At 34.0% G+C, this 19315-nt stretch overlaps 2 protein-coding genes across 4 annotated transcripts in view; one reads left to right on the top strand and one right to left on the bottom strand.

Annotated features, from left to right (window-relative positions):
• Nucleotides 1-5185, top strand: part of vps13a (vacuolar protein sorting 13 homolog A) — a 59098-nt gene extending 53913 nt beyond the window's left edge. For all 3 annotated transcript variants that reach the window (XM_059503191.1, XM_059503190.1, XM_059503189.1), the window contains 4 exons: nucleotides 2101-2186; nucleotides 2507-2630; nucleotides 3065-3139; nucleotides 4996-5185. In XM_059503191.1, the coding sequence (XP_059359174.1) occupies nucleotides 2101-2186; nucleotides 2507-2630; nucleotides 3065-3139; nucleotides 4996-5043 (333 nt within the window). In that variant the 3' untranslated portion in view covers nucleotides 5044-5185. The remainder of the gene's footprint in view (nucleotides 1-2100; nucleotides 2187-2506; nucleotides 2631-3064; nucleotides 3140-4995) is intronic.
• Nucleotides 5186-6586: 1401 nt separating this feature from the next.
• gna14a (guanine nucleotide binding protein (G protein), alpha 14a) lies at nucleotides 6587-18162 on the bottom strand. Its single transcript, XM_059503169.1, has 7 exons — nucleotides 17828-18162; nucleotides 11497-11681; nucleotides 10984-11138; nucleotides 9934-10062; nucleotides 7716-7845; nucleotides 7465-7618; nucleotides 6587-7276 (listed from the first exon to the last, which is right to left on the bottom strand). Exons 1-7 carry the CDS (start codon nucleotides 17946-17948, stop codon nucleotides 7086-7088), a joined length of 1065 nt encoding a protein of 354 aa, XP_059359152.1. The 5' UTR covers nucleotides 17949-18162; the 3' UTR covers nucleotides 6587-7085.
• Nucleotides 18163-19315: the final 1153 nt, after the last annotated feature.

The raw sequence follows: 19315 nt of genomic DNA, 5'->3' as shown, positions 1-19315 counted from the left end.
TCATTGTCACATGGTCCTTCATTTTAATATGCTTATTTACTGCTCAAGAAACTTTATTATCAATTTTGAAAACCGTTGAATTGCTTCGTTCAAAAGAACAGGATTTTTTTTTTATATTATAGAAATCATTGCTAACTTTTTTAATGTCTTTGCTGTCACTTCTGACAGTTGTGTAAAATATATGTGTAATATTTCAAATTTAAAACCTAAGTAAAAAAAATAATTCAAACTTTTTTGAAATGCATAGTATTATACATTTATATTCTTATGCAATAAAAACAGTAAACTAAAATGTAAAAACAAACCGTCTAAAATATTCAATTAACTCACAAAATCAAATGATGTAATTCATTATGTAAAACTACTTGTGTAATGCCCAACAGACCAACTCCAGGTGTGTTGTGTAGCTTGTTGTGGAGTTGCAGACATGACCTCAGTAGTGTTAGCTGTGCTAGTATATTGGTAGTGTTAGTGTTTCTGAGTTGCTACACAGACTGTGCTGGTGTTCACATTAACATCTCCTCTCTTGTCATGTTCACAGAGCAGAGCGGCCCGCTGTCAGATGAATAGCTCTGACACTGATGAGGATGAGGAAAATGTGTCTTTTACTCAGGGCTTTCAATAAATGTGTTTGTGTAATTTACATCTAAAATTGGAATAATTTACAGTGTTTGCGCTGCTGGGGAAGTTAATATATTATAAATGTAAATATTGCTGTTTTAGGATTTATGAATCTTGGTTTTATTCCATTTAATTTGTTGTCCCACCCCATCATCTGTCATTTTTCCTGAATAAAGTCTGTTTCCAAGAGCATTTTTTCATCATTAACCCATTCCACACCCATCAATCCCACAATGCATTGCAAATGACATCGCATTTTGTTGATTTATAGACGCACTTTGCGAAGGAGCCAGGCTGTGTACTGTGACTTTAGTCTCTTTAGAAAACGAAGTGACTAAGCCTTTGCTTAAATTTTGCTTCTCTTCCCTAGTCATTTTTACTAGGGAAATTTTTGAACTTTGCATTCTCGCATCCGGAGCACGTTCAAGCACACCAGTCAGAACTAAGTGCATCATGAAAGTGCTTTAGAACTAAAAAAAACAAAAAAGGTTTCAAGAATCCCAAAACTATGGCGTTGTATGTGAAGATGAGTAGGTAGGGATGTAACGATTATGTGAGCCGGTTGAAAATCGATTCAAATATGTTAATTCAAATTGGTTGAAATTCTAAACAAATCGCGATTCATTTAGGGTTAGGAGTTTATATGAATGCATGTATGAGGGGAACTTGAAAAGTTTAGATGGTCATTTTTCTTTTTATCTTGCGTCTGTATAATGAATATTAAAGTTCATAAGTGCAGCTCTGCTTTGTTTACAGCAGAAACCAAGGAAACGCTTTAAGCGCCACCTGCTGGCAGAGAGTGAATCTGCGTCTCGTTCAGCTCGTCTGATGTTTCTGTTTCATGCAGATAGTTTTTATGTATAGTTTCACAAAATTGAAGTCAAATTCTGTTTTGCTTCAAATTTCGCAAGTATACAGTCTAATTTAGATTCAAAACTCCTCATGTTGTATTTATGCAGCATCTTTGCTTGGATCATGATTAAAATGCAGTGGTTGCCTGCCTCTAATTTTAAATGGAAAAAGCACAGACAAAGAAGTGATTTGTTTTATTTGTGTTCCTTATTTGATTTGGGGCTTGTTTTAACATTTAAATTTAGTTTTGTTATTTACATTTACATTATATTTAAATGTGGTCAATTAGCAGATGCTTTTATCCATAGCGACTTACAAATGAGGACTATAGAAGCAATCAATAATATGCAAGTGCTATATTAGTATATTAAGATAGTGTTATATTTCAAAAAGAAACATGCAACATTTTCTCTAAGCAATAATAAAAGGCAACATTTAAATTCTAATTCCTTAAATCACAAAAAAAAAGTTAATTGAATCATAAGTTTTGTTGTCACTGTGTGCCTTGTGTCATTATACTGACTCCATTAACATATCTCAGGAATGTGATGGCCTGAAAACATTTAATTGAAGTTCTCAGGACTGTGTTTTTTTTTATATTAATGGGTTTCTCCATTTGGTTTGTAGAGTGTTGAAAACGGACGGTTTGCCAAGTACAGATACTTTGCTCATGCTAAGGTGAACGATTCCGATTTCCTGATGATCACTAAAAGGTAGGTGTATTATATAAACCCCTCATTTTAACATGGGCACATTTAGATGAATGAGAATTTTGGTTTTAAACCTGAATAACATTAAGCATATCACATCTGTTTGGCTTCAGCTTATAAAAGCCTTCATATAAACACCCTGAACTGTATTTAAAATAATTTTTTTAGCTTTGAATACAACTATTATTGAGCTTAAAAATGCCATGCACGTGTCATACCGTGAAGCACAATTATTTACATCTTACGATTTTGATTGTATTCATTGAGACTGATGGAAATCCGTTTCATATACTTTCTTCTTTTTAATGATTTTCTTCTTTCAGGGGGATATTTTTCGTGACTAAGGGGACATTTGGGCAGCTGACGTGTGAGTGGCAGTATCTGTTTGATGAGTTTACCAAAGCGCCCATGATCGTGGAGGGCAGGAGGCTGCGCATAGAAGCGAAGGTACATCATCATACGTAACACAGAGTTTGATTTTATGTGCATTTATAAAAAACATTAAATCTAAATCGCTGGTCTCTGGTCTTATTGTGCATGTAATTCTTAATGTGCAAATATTCATGTTTAGCACTTTAATTAATAGTCCTGTTGTACATGTTTATATAGTATGTACTTACACTATGATAAGGTACTAACCATGAAACTTAACCTGAGTAGTTAACTTGTATTATTGTTCTTTCTTACATAATTATTTCTTTTACCTCTGAAATGACTTATATTTTGTAATGAGGTAATCAAGGCCATGTGGGCAGGGAGAGAGCATTAAAAATATTAACCAACAATATCATGGCCTACATGTTTGATCCAAATGAAAGAGCTCCTGAACGAGGATTTTTTTTTATTAGGAAATGTGATTGGTCTTGTTTTGATTTTTACAGGAGCGAGTCAAATCTGTGTTTCATGCCAAAGAGTTTGGGAAGATCATCAATTTCAAAACTCCAGAACTAGCAAAGGTACAGTTGCAAATTTTTTGCTGCTGTAAACAAATAGTGGAAGTTAGTTCATGAACTGGTATCTTCACATGGAGCACAATGATTATTTAGGCAGAAAGTGGATGAATTCTTCTGGTCATGTAGGGTTGTTTAAAACTGATGGCAAAATCCATTCATAGTGAGGATCACTAGTACGCCCTAGTCAGGATCATTAACATGGTCCCAGCAGATCCTTAAATATTTTAAATGATATAAGAAAAGTCTTAATAATCCCTTAAAGGTCAGGCACAGAAAAACATGATTTCCAGTATGGCTTAATCTGTATTGATATATGGTAATAATTTATATTTGGTCTTAAACAAGGTTGTAAACCTTAAATTTCACACTTACATGTACCTTTTGCTAATGGCCTTGTGAAATAGACCTAAAAAAGTATGTAAAATCATGTATGTCATGTCCATTCATTTTGAAACCTGAGGTAATATAAATCAGTGAAAGATATTAGTTTGTTTATCCAAGCGGTGCATGGAGACAGTACACAATTTGAAGTAAATTTGAATGAACCTTTTTGTTTTGTTGAAAACTGTTTCAACTGTTTCTCCACTGATCTCCAGCAAAATTACCCATGGGTCAAAATTGACCCGAATCTAACAGGAATATACACAAAATTGGAAATTCTTTAAAAGAAAAAATGTTTTGTGGAAAGTGGAGGCATTTTGAACAAACTTGAAATTAAGTATATATTCTTAAAATATTTGAGGTATAGTTCAACGAAAAACTAAAAACGACAAAGCAAAAAATTAATTACCCTCAAGTTGTTCCAAACATATGAAAATTATATATTTTGAAGAATGTTGGTAAGCAAATTTGGTAATGAAAATTACCCCATGATTTACTCACCCTCAAACCATCCTAGGTGTATATACTGTATGACTTTCTTCTTTCAGACAAATACAGTTTGAGTTTTATAAAAAATAAATAAAATGTCCTAGTTCTTTCAAGCTTTATAATAACAGTGAATGGGTGTCGAGATTTTGAAATCCAATAAAGTTCATCCATCCGTCATATAAAGTGCTCCACATGGCTCCGAGGGGTTAATGAAGGCCTTCTGAAGCACTAAGATGTTTTAAAGAAAAATATCCATATTTTAAACTCTAGAAACCATAATCCCTAGCTTCTGCTAACTGTTGTACTCGCGTTCATGAGAGAGTGGCGTTCCAGAGGAAGATGGAGGATGTCAGCATAGTGTAAGCTCTGGTAAGAAATGATGAATGTAAAAAAAACATCGTCATGAATTAGAAGTACAAAACTAAGATTTGTCAAGAAAAATGCTGGAGACTGGTTTTTCTTTGCTGTAAACAAAACTTGGTTCTCATGAGATTAGTATATTCTCAATGGAGTTTACACTACGCCTGCATCCTACATCATCTGCTGGAACGCCACTCTCCTGTGCGTACATCAGTTAGAGGAAGCTAGAGATTATGCTTTAGAAAGTTTTAAATATGAATATTTTTCTTGCACAAACGCATTGATTCAGTTCAGGAGGCCTTTCTTAACCCCTCAGAGCCATGTGGAGCACTTTTTATGATGGATGGATGCACTTTTTGGGCTTCAAAATCTCAACACCCGTTCACTGCCGTTATAAAGCTTGGAAGAGCTAAGACATTTTTAATATAACTCTAAATGTATTCATCTGAAAGAAGAAAGTCATATACACCTAGGATGGCTTGAGGTTGTGTAAAACATTTTTGGGTGGTCTACCTCTTTAAGAATTTGTCTACCACATTTATGATTTTTGCAGCTAATTGTAGATAAAATAGCCTGTAAAGGTTAGTACCCGTGCATTAATTTACATCATGCATTTCTGTCATTCTCAGTGGGTTCTTGCCAAGCTGGAAGATGCCAGGGAAAGTCTGCCGAAGTAAGGACAGTAAAAGCAACATGCGATGATCCTGCTCTTTGCTGTGTGCCTTTATGCTGCTTTTGCAGTGTGCCACTTCACATTATACCCAAAATGCAACAGTCATTCACTAAACCCTGAATACCACACTGGTAATGACTGTTACACGCAGTTCAGCATCTCAAAACACGTCTCTCAACTAAAGCCACACTAAAGTGTAAATAAAGGTGTCATTTTATACACATTAATAAAGACCAATACACTGTAGGCATTTTATTTGTCTTTACATGTGGGAATGCGTGTCACATTTAAACAGAAATGACCAGGAATGTTTGAAAATCTCTTACTGTATGTACAGGAGAGCAGGGATATATTTTTTTTTATATGTGACTTTGCATGAATTTATATTTTGTTTCTCAGTGTCTGTTTAATTAATTATATAGCTCTTCTCAATGCTCAACAGTAAACACTCCATTGCTTCTTGATTACTTTATGTCTCACTCCATTACTGAAGAACTGTAATATAACACAAATATGCAACTGTTTGTTATTTAGCTTTTCAATAAAGCTATTGTTGACCATTTTCTTAATAAATATCAATGAACTGATATTAAACTTGACATTAAATCAAAACCTGCCCTGTTTATTGATCCTGATGTCAACTAGGCCTCTTAGGCAACCTGTAAATGATGTTCACCATGAAGTAGCTCTTTAGTACTTGTTTTAGTCTGCAACCTTTTGAAAATCTTGCCAATAGTTAATGAAGTAATTTAAAGGAATAATTAACCAAAAAAAAAATGGTGAACACTGGTGAACAAGTGATGTATTGCTACATTTCTCCAAATCTGATGAAGAAATAAACTTGTCTACATCTTGGATGACCTGAGGGTGAGTACATTTACTGCAAAAATGAAAAATAAATATTTAATAACTCCTAACTAACTGCTCCTTTAACCTAATAAAGGTTATAGCAATGTAAGCAAATAGCGAGAGATCTCACATCAAGGTCCCAGGTTTCTAATAAATATGATTTAAGGGGATTTTTTTTCGATACTGTATGCAACTGCATACTAATTCTACAATTTTATCATTTTCAATTGGAAATGAATCATGTTAGTGAGGTAATATTGAGAACTGTGAATGAAATTTCTGGTTGACAATAAAGGTGAAGAAAAGAATGAACTTTTTTGCATCATTTTCTTGTCATTTCTAATAATGCATATTTAATAAATGTATTTAGAATTTTGTTTGATTGTTTTATTTGAATTTTAATGATTAACAACATTACTGTATATCCTTGTTTAACAAATATCATCAAAGCAGATACAGACATTACAGTTTAAAGGCACTTCAGGTATTCACTACAGCTTGAACTTACTTCAGACTGAGGTAAAATAATGAAACTGAATTCAGTGGCTGCGTAAAATGTCTAAAGTTGCCCTGTGACTGAATTTTCTGTGAGATTTGTTTGGAATATGCATGTTTAAATTGATAAATATCATTTAAAATGTAGTTAGTTTGACACCAAAACACCACTGTTTAAAATAGCTAGTAAACCTTTTTAATTATTTCACATAATAATAAAATAAAAAATATCTGAATTACATGTATTTTTTTTTCTACAAATGTATAATCTTGTGTTAAAACTACATTATATTAACATGTAAACTTCTCCATCTTTTTGCTTTTAAATGCTTCAAGGAGTCTTCAAGACTTTGATCTATTACATCAGGAAAACATTTTTACATTAGTGCCTTAAAATCCCCTAAGTAGCATCCTTTGTAAACTCTACTCTTAAAAAGAACAACATCTGTTGTCGATGAAACCTATCCATCTATTAGAGGACCTAAACGCGACTGAAAAGAAGGTTCAACCTTGTAATGGTAGATCGAGGCTCGTTTGCAGGAACCCAGTCCACATCTAATCCACTAGGCAATTCTCCTACATACTTCCTTATATAAGTCCTTAGCCAACAAGAGAACAACGTAAAGCTAACGTGAGAGCTAAATCTACTCAACAGATCAACAGAAGAGAGCAGGACCAGGTTTGTCCTCCTAGCTGTTGAGTTTAAACCAGGTTGAACTCTTTGAGGTTGTGTCTGAGGATGGTGTCTTTCACAGCTGCGAAGATCAAGCGGATGTTCTCCGTGTCGGTGGCACAAGTGAAGTGAGAGTAGATGGATTTGTCCTTGTCTTCGTTTTGCTCCTGGTACATCTTAAGAATAAACTCCTGGGCTGCCTTTGGGTCGTTTTGGGGGCCTGAAAAATGACAGTAATCAGTGGCTCAATGATGTGACGCTCTATATATGCATATAAAAATACACTAAAATAATACTGTGGTTTATCTTTAACAGAATGACTGATTTGAAAGTGATTAATTCTTGCCACACGAGCAATCGCTTGAAAAAGCATCTTGTGCCTGCAGTGAACTGCTATGAATGACTCACCTGTGAATTCTGGGAAGTAGGTGGCCACGTGAGAGTACACAATCTTCTCCTTCAGGATGTCTGTCTTATTAAGAAAGAGAATCACAGACGACTGCTGGAACCAAGGATATGTGATGATGGTTTTAAACAAAGCTTTACTCTCCTCCATGCGATTCTGAAACACATGAGACCATTTCAAATCCGATCAACTGCCATGAGCATGAAGTCCCAGAGGAACAGCCTGGATGAGGATGAACTCAAAGTGCACTGACCTCATTGTCACATTCAGCCAGGACCTGGTCGTACTCGCTCAGAGCCACCAGGAAGATGATGGAGGTGACGTTCTCAAAGCAGTGGATCCACTTCCTGCGCTCGGATCGCTGACCCCCGACGTCCACCATCCTGAGGACAATTAGAAAGAAAATGTGCAAAAAGTCTTAATAATGAGAATTGGTCTTCAGACTAAAATGTGAACATCCTTGAAAACCAAAATCCTTGAAAACTTCTTTCAATCTTCTTACAGTATAATCCACTTGTTATAATAGCTTGTTTGTTGCCTTCTGATATACAGCAGTAACAATCAGGATTACTTTCAGTTATTCAGTTATGCTGCTACAGAGACATTACTAAACACTAATAGGAACAAAAGACACACACACACACACACACACACACATATATATATATATACTGTGTGCGTGTGTATATATATATATATACTGTATTACTGCTGTAAAACGATTAGTTGCGATTGATCGCATTCAAGTTTTTGTTTACATAATATATGTGTGTGTTCTGTGTATATTTATTAGGTATATATAAATACACATGCATGCATTTATTTCAGAAAAATATGTTAAGTTTATGTATGAAATATATTTATTTATAATATAAATTCTATAAATATAAATATAATCATGTAAATACATGTAAATATTAAAAAATATATACTGTATGTGTGTCTTTATATATACATAAGTATACACAGAACACACACATATATTATGTAAACAAAAACTTGGATGCAATTAATCGCGATTAATCATTTGACAGAAGTAATATATGTATATATATATATATATATATATATATATATATATATATATATATATACACACACATACACAACTAGGTGTGGTCACGGTAAAATACATTTAATTTCACAATAACAGTATATATCTGGATGTAGCCATTTTTATTTATTTTATTTTTGAAATTAAAAATAAGAACAAAAACGCTAATTGGAAACACAATAGAACAAAAGTACAAATTATACAAGCTCAAGTTTTTCCAGCTACCGGTTTATTTATTTTCATGTAGTAAGAAATTCTACAGAAATCGAATAGACAATCGTAAAACAAAGGCTACATCCACATAAAGCCAGAGCTTTCCCTATCCAATCTTTTTTTCCCCTCATCTCAAGAAATATCTGCATCCAACAATACATTTATTAATCTGTGTTAATAAAAAGACAATCGTTCAGTGTTTGTTCATGGTTTTGTTGCTGTTACGTGACATAGCGGTGTCTGATTAGGGGCGAGACGTGGGCTCATGATGTCATCGTTTCAGAAAATATATGCATGCTGTCCAGATGAAAGCGCAAGTGTGGTGTTTTATCCACTCTGGGACCTGGTTTAAAAAAATATCAGTTTCACTCTCCCAAAACGCTGGATAACGTGTGGACGAAACGCATATATGATACAAAATTTATGAGTATACAGCTAAAAGCGTCTCCATGTGGACAGGGCCTAAAACAATGCAAAATCTTCACTGTATGAATCGAATATGAATCGAAGAATCACTGACTTAACTTTGTCGTTTGCTATTTAATTAACATTAATGACACAGGCAACAGGTTTATTAGACTGCTGTCTCTTTAAGACCAACTGCACAGATCGAATATACTGAAACGCATCGGGTTGATTTTTATTTAACACATAACCGACTGTGATTATGTGTATACTCCGCGTACTTAATGACTCTGTTTATTTTCTCATTCATGCATGTTTCTTTGTCAAGTTTTTATTATTAAAAACGTAATTAAAATGAACTTTGATATATTTCAGGGGTCCTACCTGTCCTAATACTGCATTATAATGAAAAAACCTTCAATACAATTTAATTCTTGATTAAAGAAGTTTAGTATTATTACAGTAATAGTAGTTTAATCTTTTATTATTATATCCCAAAAAGTGAAGATGTTTTGTTAAAATATTTGAATATTTCTAAACCTTTTGCCAACCAAATCTGTTAAAATATCAGGTAATTTGACCTTTTAAGGACAAGGCAAGGTGTGAAATAACATTGTATTTAATATATTATATTTACAAGCTTGAAAAATGATCAAGATGTTTGCATTCACATTTATTTAGTGTTTATAGAAAATGTTAATCTGCAGTTTTATTTGATTTTTTTTCCACCACATGATATTTTGTTGAAAATGATTTTTACACTTCTTTTGGCACACTAAATATGTCACTAAATCATCACCTGAAGATGACGTTCTCCAGGTCGAAGGGATACTCGATGATACCTGTGGTGGGAACCCTGACTCTCAGAATGTCCTGCTCTGTGGGGACGTACGCGGCGTCTGAAATCCGATCCAGATCACTCAGGTAGCTGTTACAGATGAAAACAAATACTGTGGTCAAGTCATGGCCAGAGCGAATGAAACAGGTTTTACAGTAGTTATGAGCACATAAATATGGCACGCCGAGGGTTTTACACCACAGTGCCACACATTTTGTTGACCGATATGCTGGATATTTAGAGAAAACGCACCTTGTGAAAAATAAGTGCACTTAAATGCACTGAATGTACTGAAAATCCAAAAATTATATATAAAAAAAATGCTACTGAAATAAAATGACACTTGAGTGTACTACTTAGAGTTCACTTTTCTTAACACACTTAAGTACACTTTTTTTATAATTTCAAATTATAAATTTGACTTTAAAGTACATTGTTAAATCGTTGTTTTAATAATCTCTTCTTCTGTTTTAAAGAAGTACACTTGTTTTAATGTGTTGACTAACATACTTAAGCACATGAAAAGTACTTTTAACTGTAGTGTGATATTTTATATTACATTTAAAGTTAATATATATATTTTTTTAAATTCGCTAAATTGAATCCTCATCACAACAAATGTATGATTACAATATTTTTAAATACATGACATGCAAGTTTGATTAGAAATGACATAAAAGTATATTAAATTACAAATAAAGAAGTACTACTTAAGCGGGTCAAAACACCCATAAATATTTTAAATACGAATATATACTAGAATTCTATTTGCAATTAATTGAAAATGACATATAATTAAGCATACGAAAACATTACACTCACACTTAAGTGTATATTCTTTTAAAGTATATTATTTCCGTAATAAGTATGCGAAAGTGTACTTCTTTCAACGAGGGTCTGCAGAGTTTCCAGTACCATATATGACCAAACCACAATCACATGTCAAAACGTCAAATCATGTCAAGAATGCAGTGATTCTAGATTTAACATGTTTAAAATTTCAAGACTGACTATTTGGCCGAGTCAGTTAGCTGGTACTCTCGGCGGCGGTCGTAGCATTCCTGAATCCCAGCGTCGTTCCATAGACTCCGGATGGCGTTGACCTGCGCCTCTTCCAAACTCATGATCTTATCCACCTCAGTATCATTCACCAGTGTACCATTAGCCTGCAGAGACAAGCACAGCCAATCAGGACTGAGCAGCATCTCCCCAGGGGACCAATGAGAGTGTGCGGTCAAGAGCTCAGCCAGTTAATGAAAGTGGAGCCTAAAAACACAATGCAAAACCTTCTGGAAGGATATAAACAGGTGAACACAAAAAAGCAAGATTGTGAAGTTTAACAAAACTACATTTTGACATTTTTGACCAATTCATTACGAAATTATTGAATTCCAGTAAAGGCATCCAAACAAGATAAATAACTGTACCAAGAAGCAAAATAAGCAAGAGACATCGGGAACATTGTTGATCTGATTTACTTTTCTGAAAACCAAAAAGACGTGGCGGGATGGTGTCAAGGGGTACCTTGTTATCTGAGTTAGCATAGGCGATCTTGAGCATGTCCATAGCTCTGACCATGGACTGCATGGCACTGATCGTGTTCTGGTGGACAAGCTTAATGAAGTCCTTCTTATCTTCATCAGTATAACCCGAGCCATGAATGATCCTCATCTGTTTAATGAACGTACTCTTGCCACTCTCACCTGTGCCTACGAGAGAAAAAAACACACATCAATTCTTCAGCTTCTGCACTAAGAAAAAAGTACAAATGTATGTTTTTGGACAAATAACCATGGTATATGAATATGCCATGTGCATTTGTATACCAAAGAGCCACTGCAGGTTCTTCTAAGAGTGGAACGAGGATATGAATACTTTTATTCAGAAAGGACACATTAAATTGATCAAAAAATTTATAAATTCATTTATAATGTAAGAGAAATCTTTAAATAAATGCTGCTCTTTTGAACTTTTGTATTCATCGAAGAATCATCATATTTTTTTGAGCAGTAGATCAGTATATTATAATGATTTCTGAAGGATCGTGTGACACTAAAGATTGAAATGATGATGCTGAAAACACACGGGAATACATTTCATTTTAAAATGTATTAAAATAGAAAACAGTAATACTTCACAGTATTAGTGTTTTTACTGTATTTCTGATCAAATAATAGGTGCACTGGTGAGCATAAGAGACTTCTTTCAAAACATTGCAAAATCTTACTAATAATTTTTGAACAGTTTAAAGAAATAATCATTACCATCAATCGATATCGACATTAGTACCAATAATAGCATATTAACTCCAAAATCCAGGAATACCTTTATGCTTCAAAACATTCTTGGAAAGAAATAAACCACTGTAACGGCTTGTTCTCTGGTTTTGTGGCTTTGATTAAATAACTCAAATGGTTAGGTCAATCTGGCCACTTCTCATTTGTAGATTTTTCCCCCAGAGATGAACAAAAAGTAAATCTGTTTAGTGTTTGGCTACTGTAGCAAGACAAGACTGAAACGATTCTGTTGGACAGACTGAACGTGTGGCTTGCCAGAGCTGTGTTTATATTCTCCAGCTGCTGTGTCTTTACTCAGGACAGCTATGGCTGAGGATCATTTCAGATGGTCTCATGTCACAGTAAATAGGTTGAGGAGAAGGATGTGTATATACTGTATGTGCAGCCCTGCAGCATTACGTGCTACACTCCATCCAAAACTATTGTATTTTCTCATCCTTATACATGTCATTTTTATTTATAATTTTTTCAGTTTCCTTTAGGTTGATTCCCTGAACAGTATAAATATTGTGACTTTGAGGTGCTAACGAAACATTACAGTTTGCTTGATCCTCCCAACCAGACACACTGGCTCAACCAATGGCATGAGTCTGGGGCGTGGCTATTTGTTTATCTGACCAATGGAAGATGAGGGTGCGTTCTGCCATTCTGTTTGATGAAAATAAAAACTCTAGATTTAAATCAATTGCGCAAAAAGATGGATTACAAAAAGTTATTTGTAATTTGTTTGTTTATGTACATATATACCTACATAGAGAAAGGTGAGGGGATTTCAATAAAAAAAAAAATAATAATAATCTTAATATTCCAATATTCAGTTTCTTTTTTCAACCCTTTGATGCCCATTTAATATTAATTAATCTTATAGCATTATGCTAATTGCAGTGTAAATGCATTCATGTCACCTTCGAACAGTCTTTGTATATCTACAGTAAATGCTACTTCAGGTGCAGCTTCTGAAAACAATGTCATGGCCACATTATAGCCAAGTTTAAGTGTTAAGTATGTAAGTTTTTATGTAAGATATTTTTATATATTTTTATATATATTTAATTTTTTCATAAAGGTTTTTTTTTTTTTGTAATGTCTATTCAATCCTTATCTTTTTTAACACAATAAAGATGTTAAATGATCTTATGGGTGGTAATTTCTCAGCCCAAAGAGAGATAATTTTTTGCAGCAATTACATGTATAATATTTAAATTCCAATAAATGAAAATGTAAATATGAATTGCAACTTGATATGTGATTTGTTTGTTATTAATTTGATTAAATAATATGCAATTCCTGTAATTAATTAAATTGATTATAAATTTGAATTACTTGACAGCTGCAGTGTAAATGCATTAATGCCACCTTTGAACAGTCTTTGTAAATATACCTATATATATATATATATATATATATATATATATATATATATATATATATATATATAAACAAGGACAATGCCTGAACTGAGTTGTACAGAGTCAAAAATAATTATTAAAAATAACACCTATCCTTGCAGTTGTTTCACCCAGCAGAGAGACACAAAAGTCAGAGAAGACAGAGGGGTGAAAGATAGAGCTGAAGTGGAGAGGTATGTGTTTCAGTGAGTTTTGTTTAAAGTGCCGTGTGGCAGAATATCTGTCTTGCCCTTGGCCAATAAACAGTCACCAAGTGGAGTGAGAGTCCACACTAAAGCCATCATTCAAGCCTACTTCATGTGCTAAAGCAAACGCACAGCTTCACTAGACACTAATTTACAAGTCATATTTAATTTTACAGAGCCGTGGTATTATGATTTGACAGAATGCAGTCTTTGTATGTATATTTCAAGTCAGATTTAAGGTAAAGTGAGACTTCTTAGGTTGATTTACTGACTTTGGCAGAGCATTAACTCTGAAAGTAATGCTTATAGCCACATAGTTTTTGAACATATGGATGTTATATATTAATGCCTTCTGCAGTCAGATAGTAAGGCATGATATATATGATTAAATTGTGTTTTCTGCTGGAAGTGAACGACAGACTGCTGGCCACTTTGACACTTTAACAGCTGTCTGAGAGAAGCTCACTTCTGGATGGCTCATGTGTAAAACACACACTGTGTTAGTGGGCACTGCTGTAGTAATCAGAAAGTGCTCAGACTCTCATTGCAGAAAATGTTTTACGGCTCATTCACGGTTCACTTTTCCTTCAGTTCTACCAGCTTCAGTACACATTTTTCTTCAGAGATTATTCCTTTATTTAGAGCAAAAATACATCTTTATTTGTCAGCCATTTAACAGAAAAGTTATGGTCAGGGTTTCAAAATTTGAAACTCAGGAAGTGCCAAATGCAAGTAAAACTGTCCTTGCCAAATGTTGCATTAGAGAGAATTTTTTTGCAGCAATTACATTTGTAATATTTAAATTCCAATTAATTTAAATGTTAATATGAATTCCAAAAAATACAAAGAAATTCTGCAACTGAAAGCCAATTAAAAATAAAGCCAATATTTATTTATTTATTTGCAGTCAATCACATTTAAAGGGATAGTTCACCCAAAAATGAAAATTGTGTCATTAATTATTCACCCTCATGTTGTTCCTAACCTGAAAGACCTTCGTTCTTCATCAGAACACAAATTAAGATATTTTTGATGAAATCTGAGAGCTCTCTGACCCTCCATAGACAGCAAAGGTAGTACCACGATTAATGTCCAGAAACTTAGCAAGGACATCTGTAAAATAATCCATTACCGTAATTTTATGAAGCTACGAGAATTATTTTTGTGCAAAATGACTTTATTTAACAATTCATCTCCTCCGCATCAACCTATAGCTCCATTTTGGAGAGTATCATATAAGCAACGAGTGCAACAAATGTACGCTTATACATTATTATCAAATTGACGTTCTCATTATGATTCTCATAATGACGTCTCTCATTATCAAAGCGTAAACAACATAAACATCGTAAACAGCTTATCTGCATACGGTGCTGGTGACACAGAAATGGAGTCATAGGGTGATGCGGAGGAGATGAATTGTTCAATAAAGTCATTCTTTTTGTTTTCTCAAATTTGCTCACAAAAAGTATTCTCGTAGCTTCATAAAATTACAGTTGAACCACTGATGTCACATGGATTATTTTAACAATCTCCTTGTTTCTCAGCCTTGATCATGGAAGTAACCTTGCTGTCTATAGGAGGGTCAGAGAGCTCTTGGATTTCATCAAAAATATCATAATTTGTGTTCTGAAGATAAACGAAGGTATTGAGGGTTTGTAATGATGTGAGGGTGAGTAATTTAATGACAGAATGTTAATTTTTGGGTGAACTATCCCTTTAAAATATATTTTGTTATATTATAATACAAATGTGGCTTGTAAGACATATTTATGGCAGCTAGATTTTCTGAGCTCACTCGGTATCAGTAGGTGTGGCAAAAAGTTTGGGAACAGCTTATGGGAATTCAAATTTGAAATGAAAATTTCTTCTGTGGGCCATTTTCCATTCAACCATTCTCCGCTTTGCATGAATTAGCATCTTGAGAATGTCCTAGCGACATTGCGATTTTTTACACAAATGAAAATGACCAGATTTGAATGAGTCCAAAACCAAGAGTCCTGAGATTTGCTTTTCAGCTTTATAATAATGTCCAACTGAAAGTCACAGAAATGCATTTTACTATGTGTATTCAGCTAGGAGGGTAGATAACTCTTTAGCATCATTACTTCAGTCTGATCATTCAGAAATCACACTAATATGCTGATTTACTGCTCGAGAAACATCTATTATAAGCAAAAACGAATTTTTTTCTACATTGATAATAATAAGGACCATTATTATTAATTATTAATTAAGCAATAATTACACATTTTTGATCACATATATTAACTTCGGACAAAAGTGAACTTTAGAGACTTGCAAAAAAATCATAATTATTCCAAACCTTTGACTTGAAGGGCACATATGCTTTGAAATCTCTTTTTTTTTGTTTTGTTTCCAAACAATAGCTTTTGGAAAGTAGTGTCTATTAATAACAATATTTTCTCACAAACATATCTTTTATATAACTATATGCTGCCATTCAACAAGAACAAATCTGATTGTTTTGCACTGGTCACACCTGAGATTACGTCTCTTATTGAGCACAAAAACTTCCCAAATGCAAATGTTTTGTTTTCCATTCTGTAAAACATGTCGTCATACAACATTCTCACGTCTGATATTTATACAGAAAACCAAGTCTTTGTTCACCGGTTACAGTTAAAAGGAGTATCGTAAATGTGATGCTTATTTTGACCTTTCCGTTCGGCCCCGTCTCGAGGGCTGGCACTTAATGTGGTCAGTGTAATAATGAATCTACTGGGAGACTGATTCAGTTCACACACTCTGCACACGTGTGTATTAACCACTAGACTGTTACAGGTAAATGACACTCAAACCATACATGCATGCACACATGGGACATATGACAAAGCCTTCTCTCCTGCGTGTGCATCGGCTGTGGTGTTATTGAGGGAGGGAGTGCTATTGAGGAAATTTTGTTTAGAGTTCAGTGCAGGATCTGCTTTGCATGCTTTTGCATAGCAAGAACAGAGACAGTGGCCGTGTGGCCAGGAACTGCTGTATAAAACGGTGCCACAGCAGCTAAACCACACATTCATCTCTTTCCGTAAATCCATACACATACAGACTCCTCAAACCATCGAACTTAAGTTAAGTTAGCTTTTCTAACTTTGTCACAGTAATTTAATTTTGTCTGTACACTTTAGCTTAATGTAAAAATACTTATTAAGGAAACTGCATACTTTAAAATAATCTACTTAAATGTGAACTGAATTCAATTCAAATGTAGGCCTATTTTAGTTTAAACTGATATTTAATGCAATTCGTTGAACTTAAGAGTGTTTTTGGTAACACTTTATTTTAACTCATCATTACACGTCACACGCACTTATTATTATAATAACAATAAATTATGCATAATTACGTGCAAATAATCCTAATCCTAACTGCAACCATCTAGTAAGTACATGAAGTTAATTAATATTACTCAGTACTTAAATGTATAATTACACTGTAACAAGGACACCTTCAAGTAAACTGTGACCGTGTTTTGTTTACTCGCTTAAGTAAGACTTAAGTACATCTTTATGTAATTACATAATTATTTGTAATGATGATGATACAGTTTACATTTAAAATATATTAACTTTAAATGTCATATTGAACAACACACTGCAGTTAAAATGATAATCGAGGACATAACATGCGGTTTAGTACTGTATGTAGTCAACACATCCAAATAAGTGTACTTCTTTAAAGCATGGCAGAAAACTTAATGATTTATCACTTAGATTGAACTGAAACGTTTAATTTGACATTGCAACAAAGTGCTCTTTTTAAAAGGGTACTTAAGTGTGTTAAGAAACAGTCTATCTATCTATCTATCTATCTATCTATCTATCTATCTATCTATCTATCTATCTATCTATCTATCTATCTATCTATCTATCTATCTATCTATCTATCAGTAAAATGTTTTATATCATCTTATTCCACGTTTCTGAAGCACATGTCTTACCCAGCAGCAGTAGTTTGAGTTCTCTACGCGAGTCTTTCTTGTCTTTCCTAAGTTGTTTTTCTATCTCCTGATTTATCCTCTGCCGTTCCTTCTCCTCCGCAGACATGCAACATCCAGCCATGATCTCTCTCTCTCTCTCTCTCTCTCTCAGAGCCCCGTCCCGTTTAAAAGAGCACGATCTTCAGCACGCTAGTGGGCTACAGTTTGGATCAGATGTATTTTGTTCTCCTCTGCTCCACACCACAGTCTGAGAGGTCATGAATGGGCTCCTCCTTTAAAGGTCCACTGAACATAATCTCCAGCTGTAAGGCAGAACTTCAGTCTGGATGTGTAACTCTCAGTGCTGCTGGACGAATGATAGAGCTGAGAGCAGCAGAACATCCTCATGTCAGAGACCAGCGTCTGTGCCACACCTTCACCTGCACCAACAGGGAAGTGATGTGTCCACAACCTTTCCCTGCTAATACAGATATAGATAGATAGAGAGAGAGAGATAAACAGATAGATAAACAGATAGATAGATAGACAGACAGACAGACAGACAGATAGATAAATGGGTGTAACATCATAAATGAACACAGTAAATTGCTGGATTGTGTAAAAAAAAGTGACACAATTTTGGTAGATATTATACTTAGAATATTTGCTATGTGCAAGAGAGAAAAAACAATCTTGGATGAAGAAATGAAGCTGGTCATTATTGGTTGCATGTAAAATGAATAATTTTATAGTATAATTTTTCTAATGTCTGAGAACGATTTTGGACAAGTTGATCTGGTCATAATCATTCATAATCATAATCATTCATCTCAGACAGGTGCTGAATGCTGCCTCAGTGCTGAATTTATTTGCTTTGTTTCTAGAATGGTGTCTAATATATTTTTTTCCTTATTATTTTATAGATTTTTTCATTGATTTATGGCCGTAAGATCAGTTCAGTTTGCATTACTGAGAGACATAATCCATTTAGAGATTTTATGATTGAACCTGATTTCTCTTCTAGATTATGTTTAAATGTAAACTGACCCCACACACATCACAGCATATTGTGATATGAGTGTACAAGACAAGGCTTTTCTAAGAGCAGAGATGGAAAAGATGTTTCTGATTTTGATATTTAAAATGAAAAAATAAAAATAAAAAATAAATAAATATTTGCTTGGAAAGACTAAAAGGTCAAACCATGCTGTACACAATTAAAGAGAGCTTTCTGCGTAGAAAGGTCTGGATTTAGGCAAAACTCTGTCCTTTTTGCTTGCTGTAGTCAAAGCAAGCAAGGAAAACATTTGCAACTACTTTCCAAGTAAAAATGAAGGGACTCAGAATACATATAGAGAGTCAGGAAAACGGCATCTTCTTATTTCCATGCTTTTAAACCAACACCAAGAACCAAAACTGCGAAGAACTCAAAAGAAATCAAACATTTTAAGTTGCTGCGCTCGTAAAAAAAAAAACTTTCCACTTTCCTTTCTACAATAGCACTGTTGT

This window comes from Carassius carassius, chromosome 21 (assembly GCF_963082965.1).
Source record: "Carassius carassius chromosome 21, fCarCar2.1, whole genome shotgun sequence".
NCBI classification, from domain to species: domain Eukaryota; kingdom Metazoa; phylum Chordata; class Actinopteri; order Cypriniformes; family Cyprinidae; genus Carassius; species Carassius carassius.
Note: the sequence above shows the minus strand (reverse complement) of the source record. Positions and strands in the feature narration are given on the sequence as shown.

Bases quoted from the DNA above. Each gene is read 5' to 3' on its own strand.
- gna14a (XM_059503169.1), bottom strand. From the start codon at position 17,948: ATGGCTGGATGTTGCATGTCTGCGGAGGAGAAGGAACGGCAGAGGATA. The intron at 11,682-17,827 runs GTAAGACATGTG...TTTCTCTCGTAG, and splicing joins ACTCAAACTACTGCTGCTGG to GCACAGGTGAGAGTGGCAAG. The intron at 11,139-11,496 runs GTACCCCTTGAC...TTGTCTCTGCAG, and splicing joins ATGCTAACTCAGATAACAAG to GCTAATGGTACACTGGTGAA.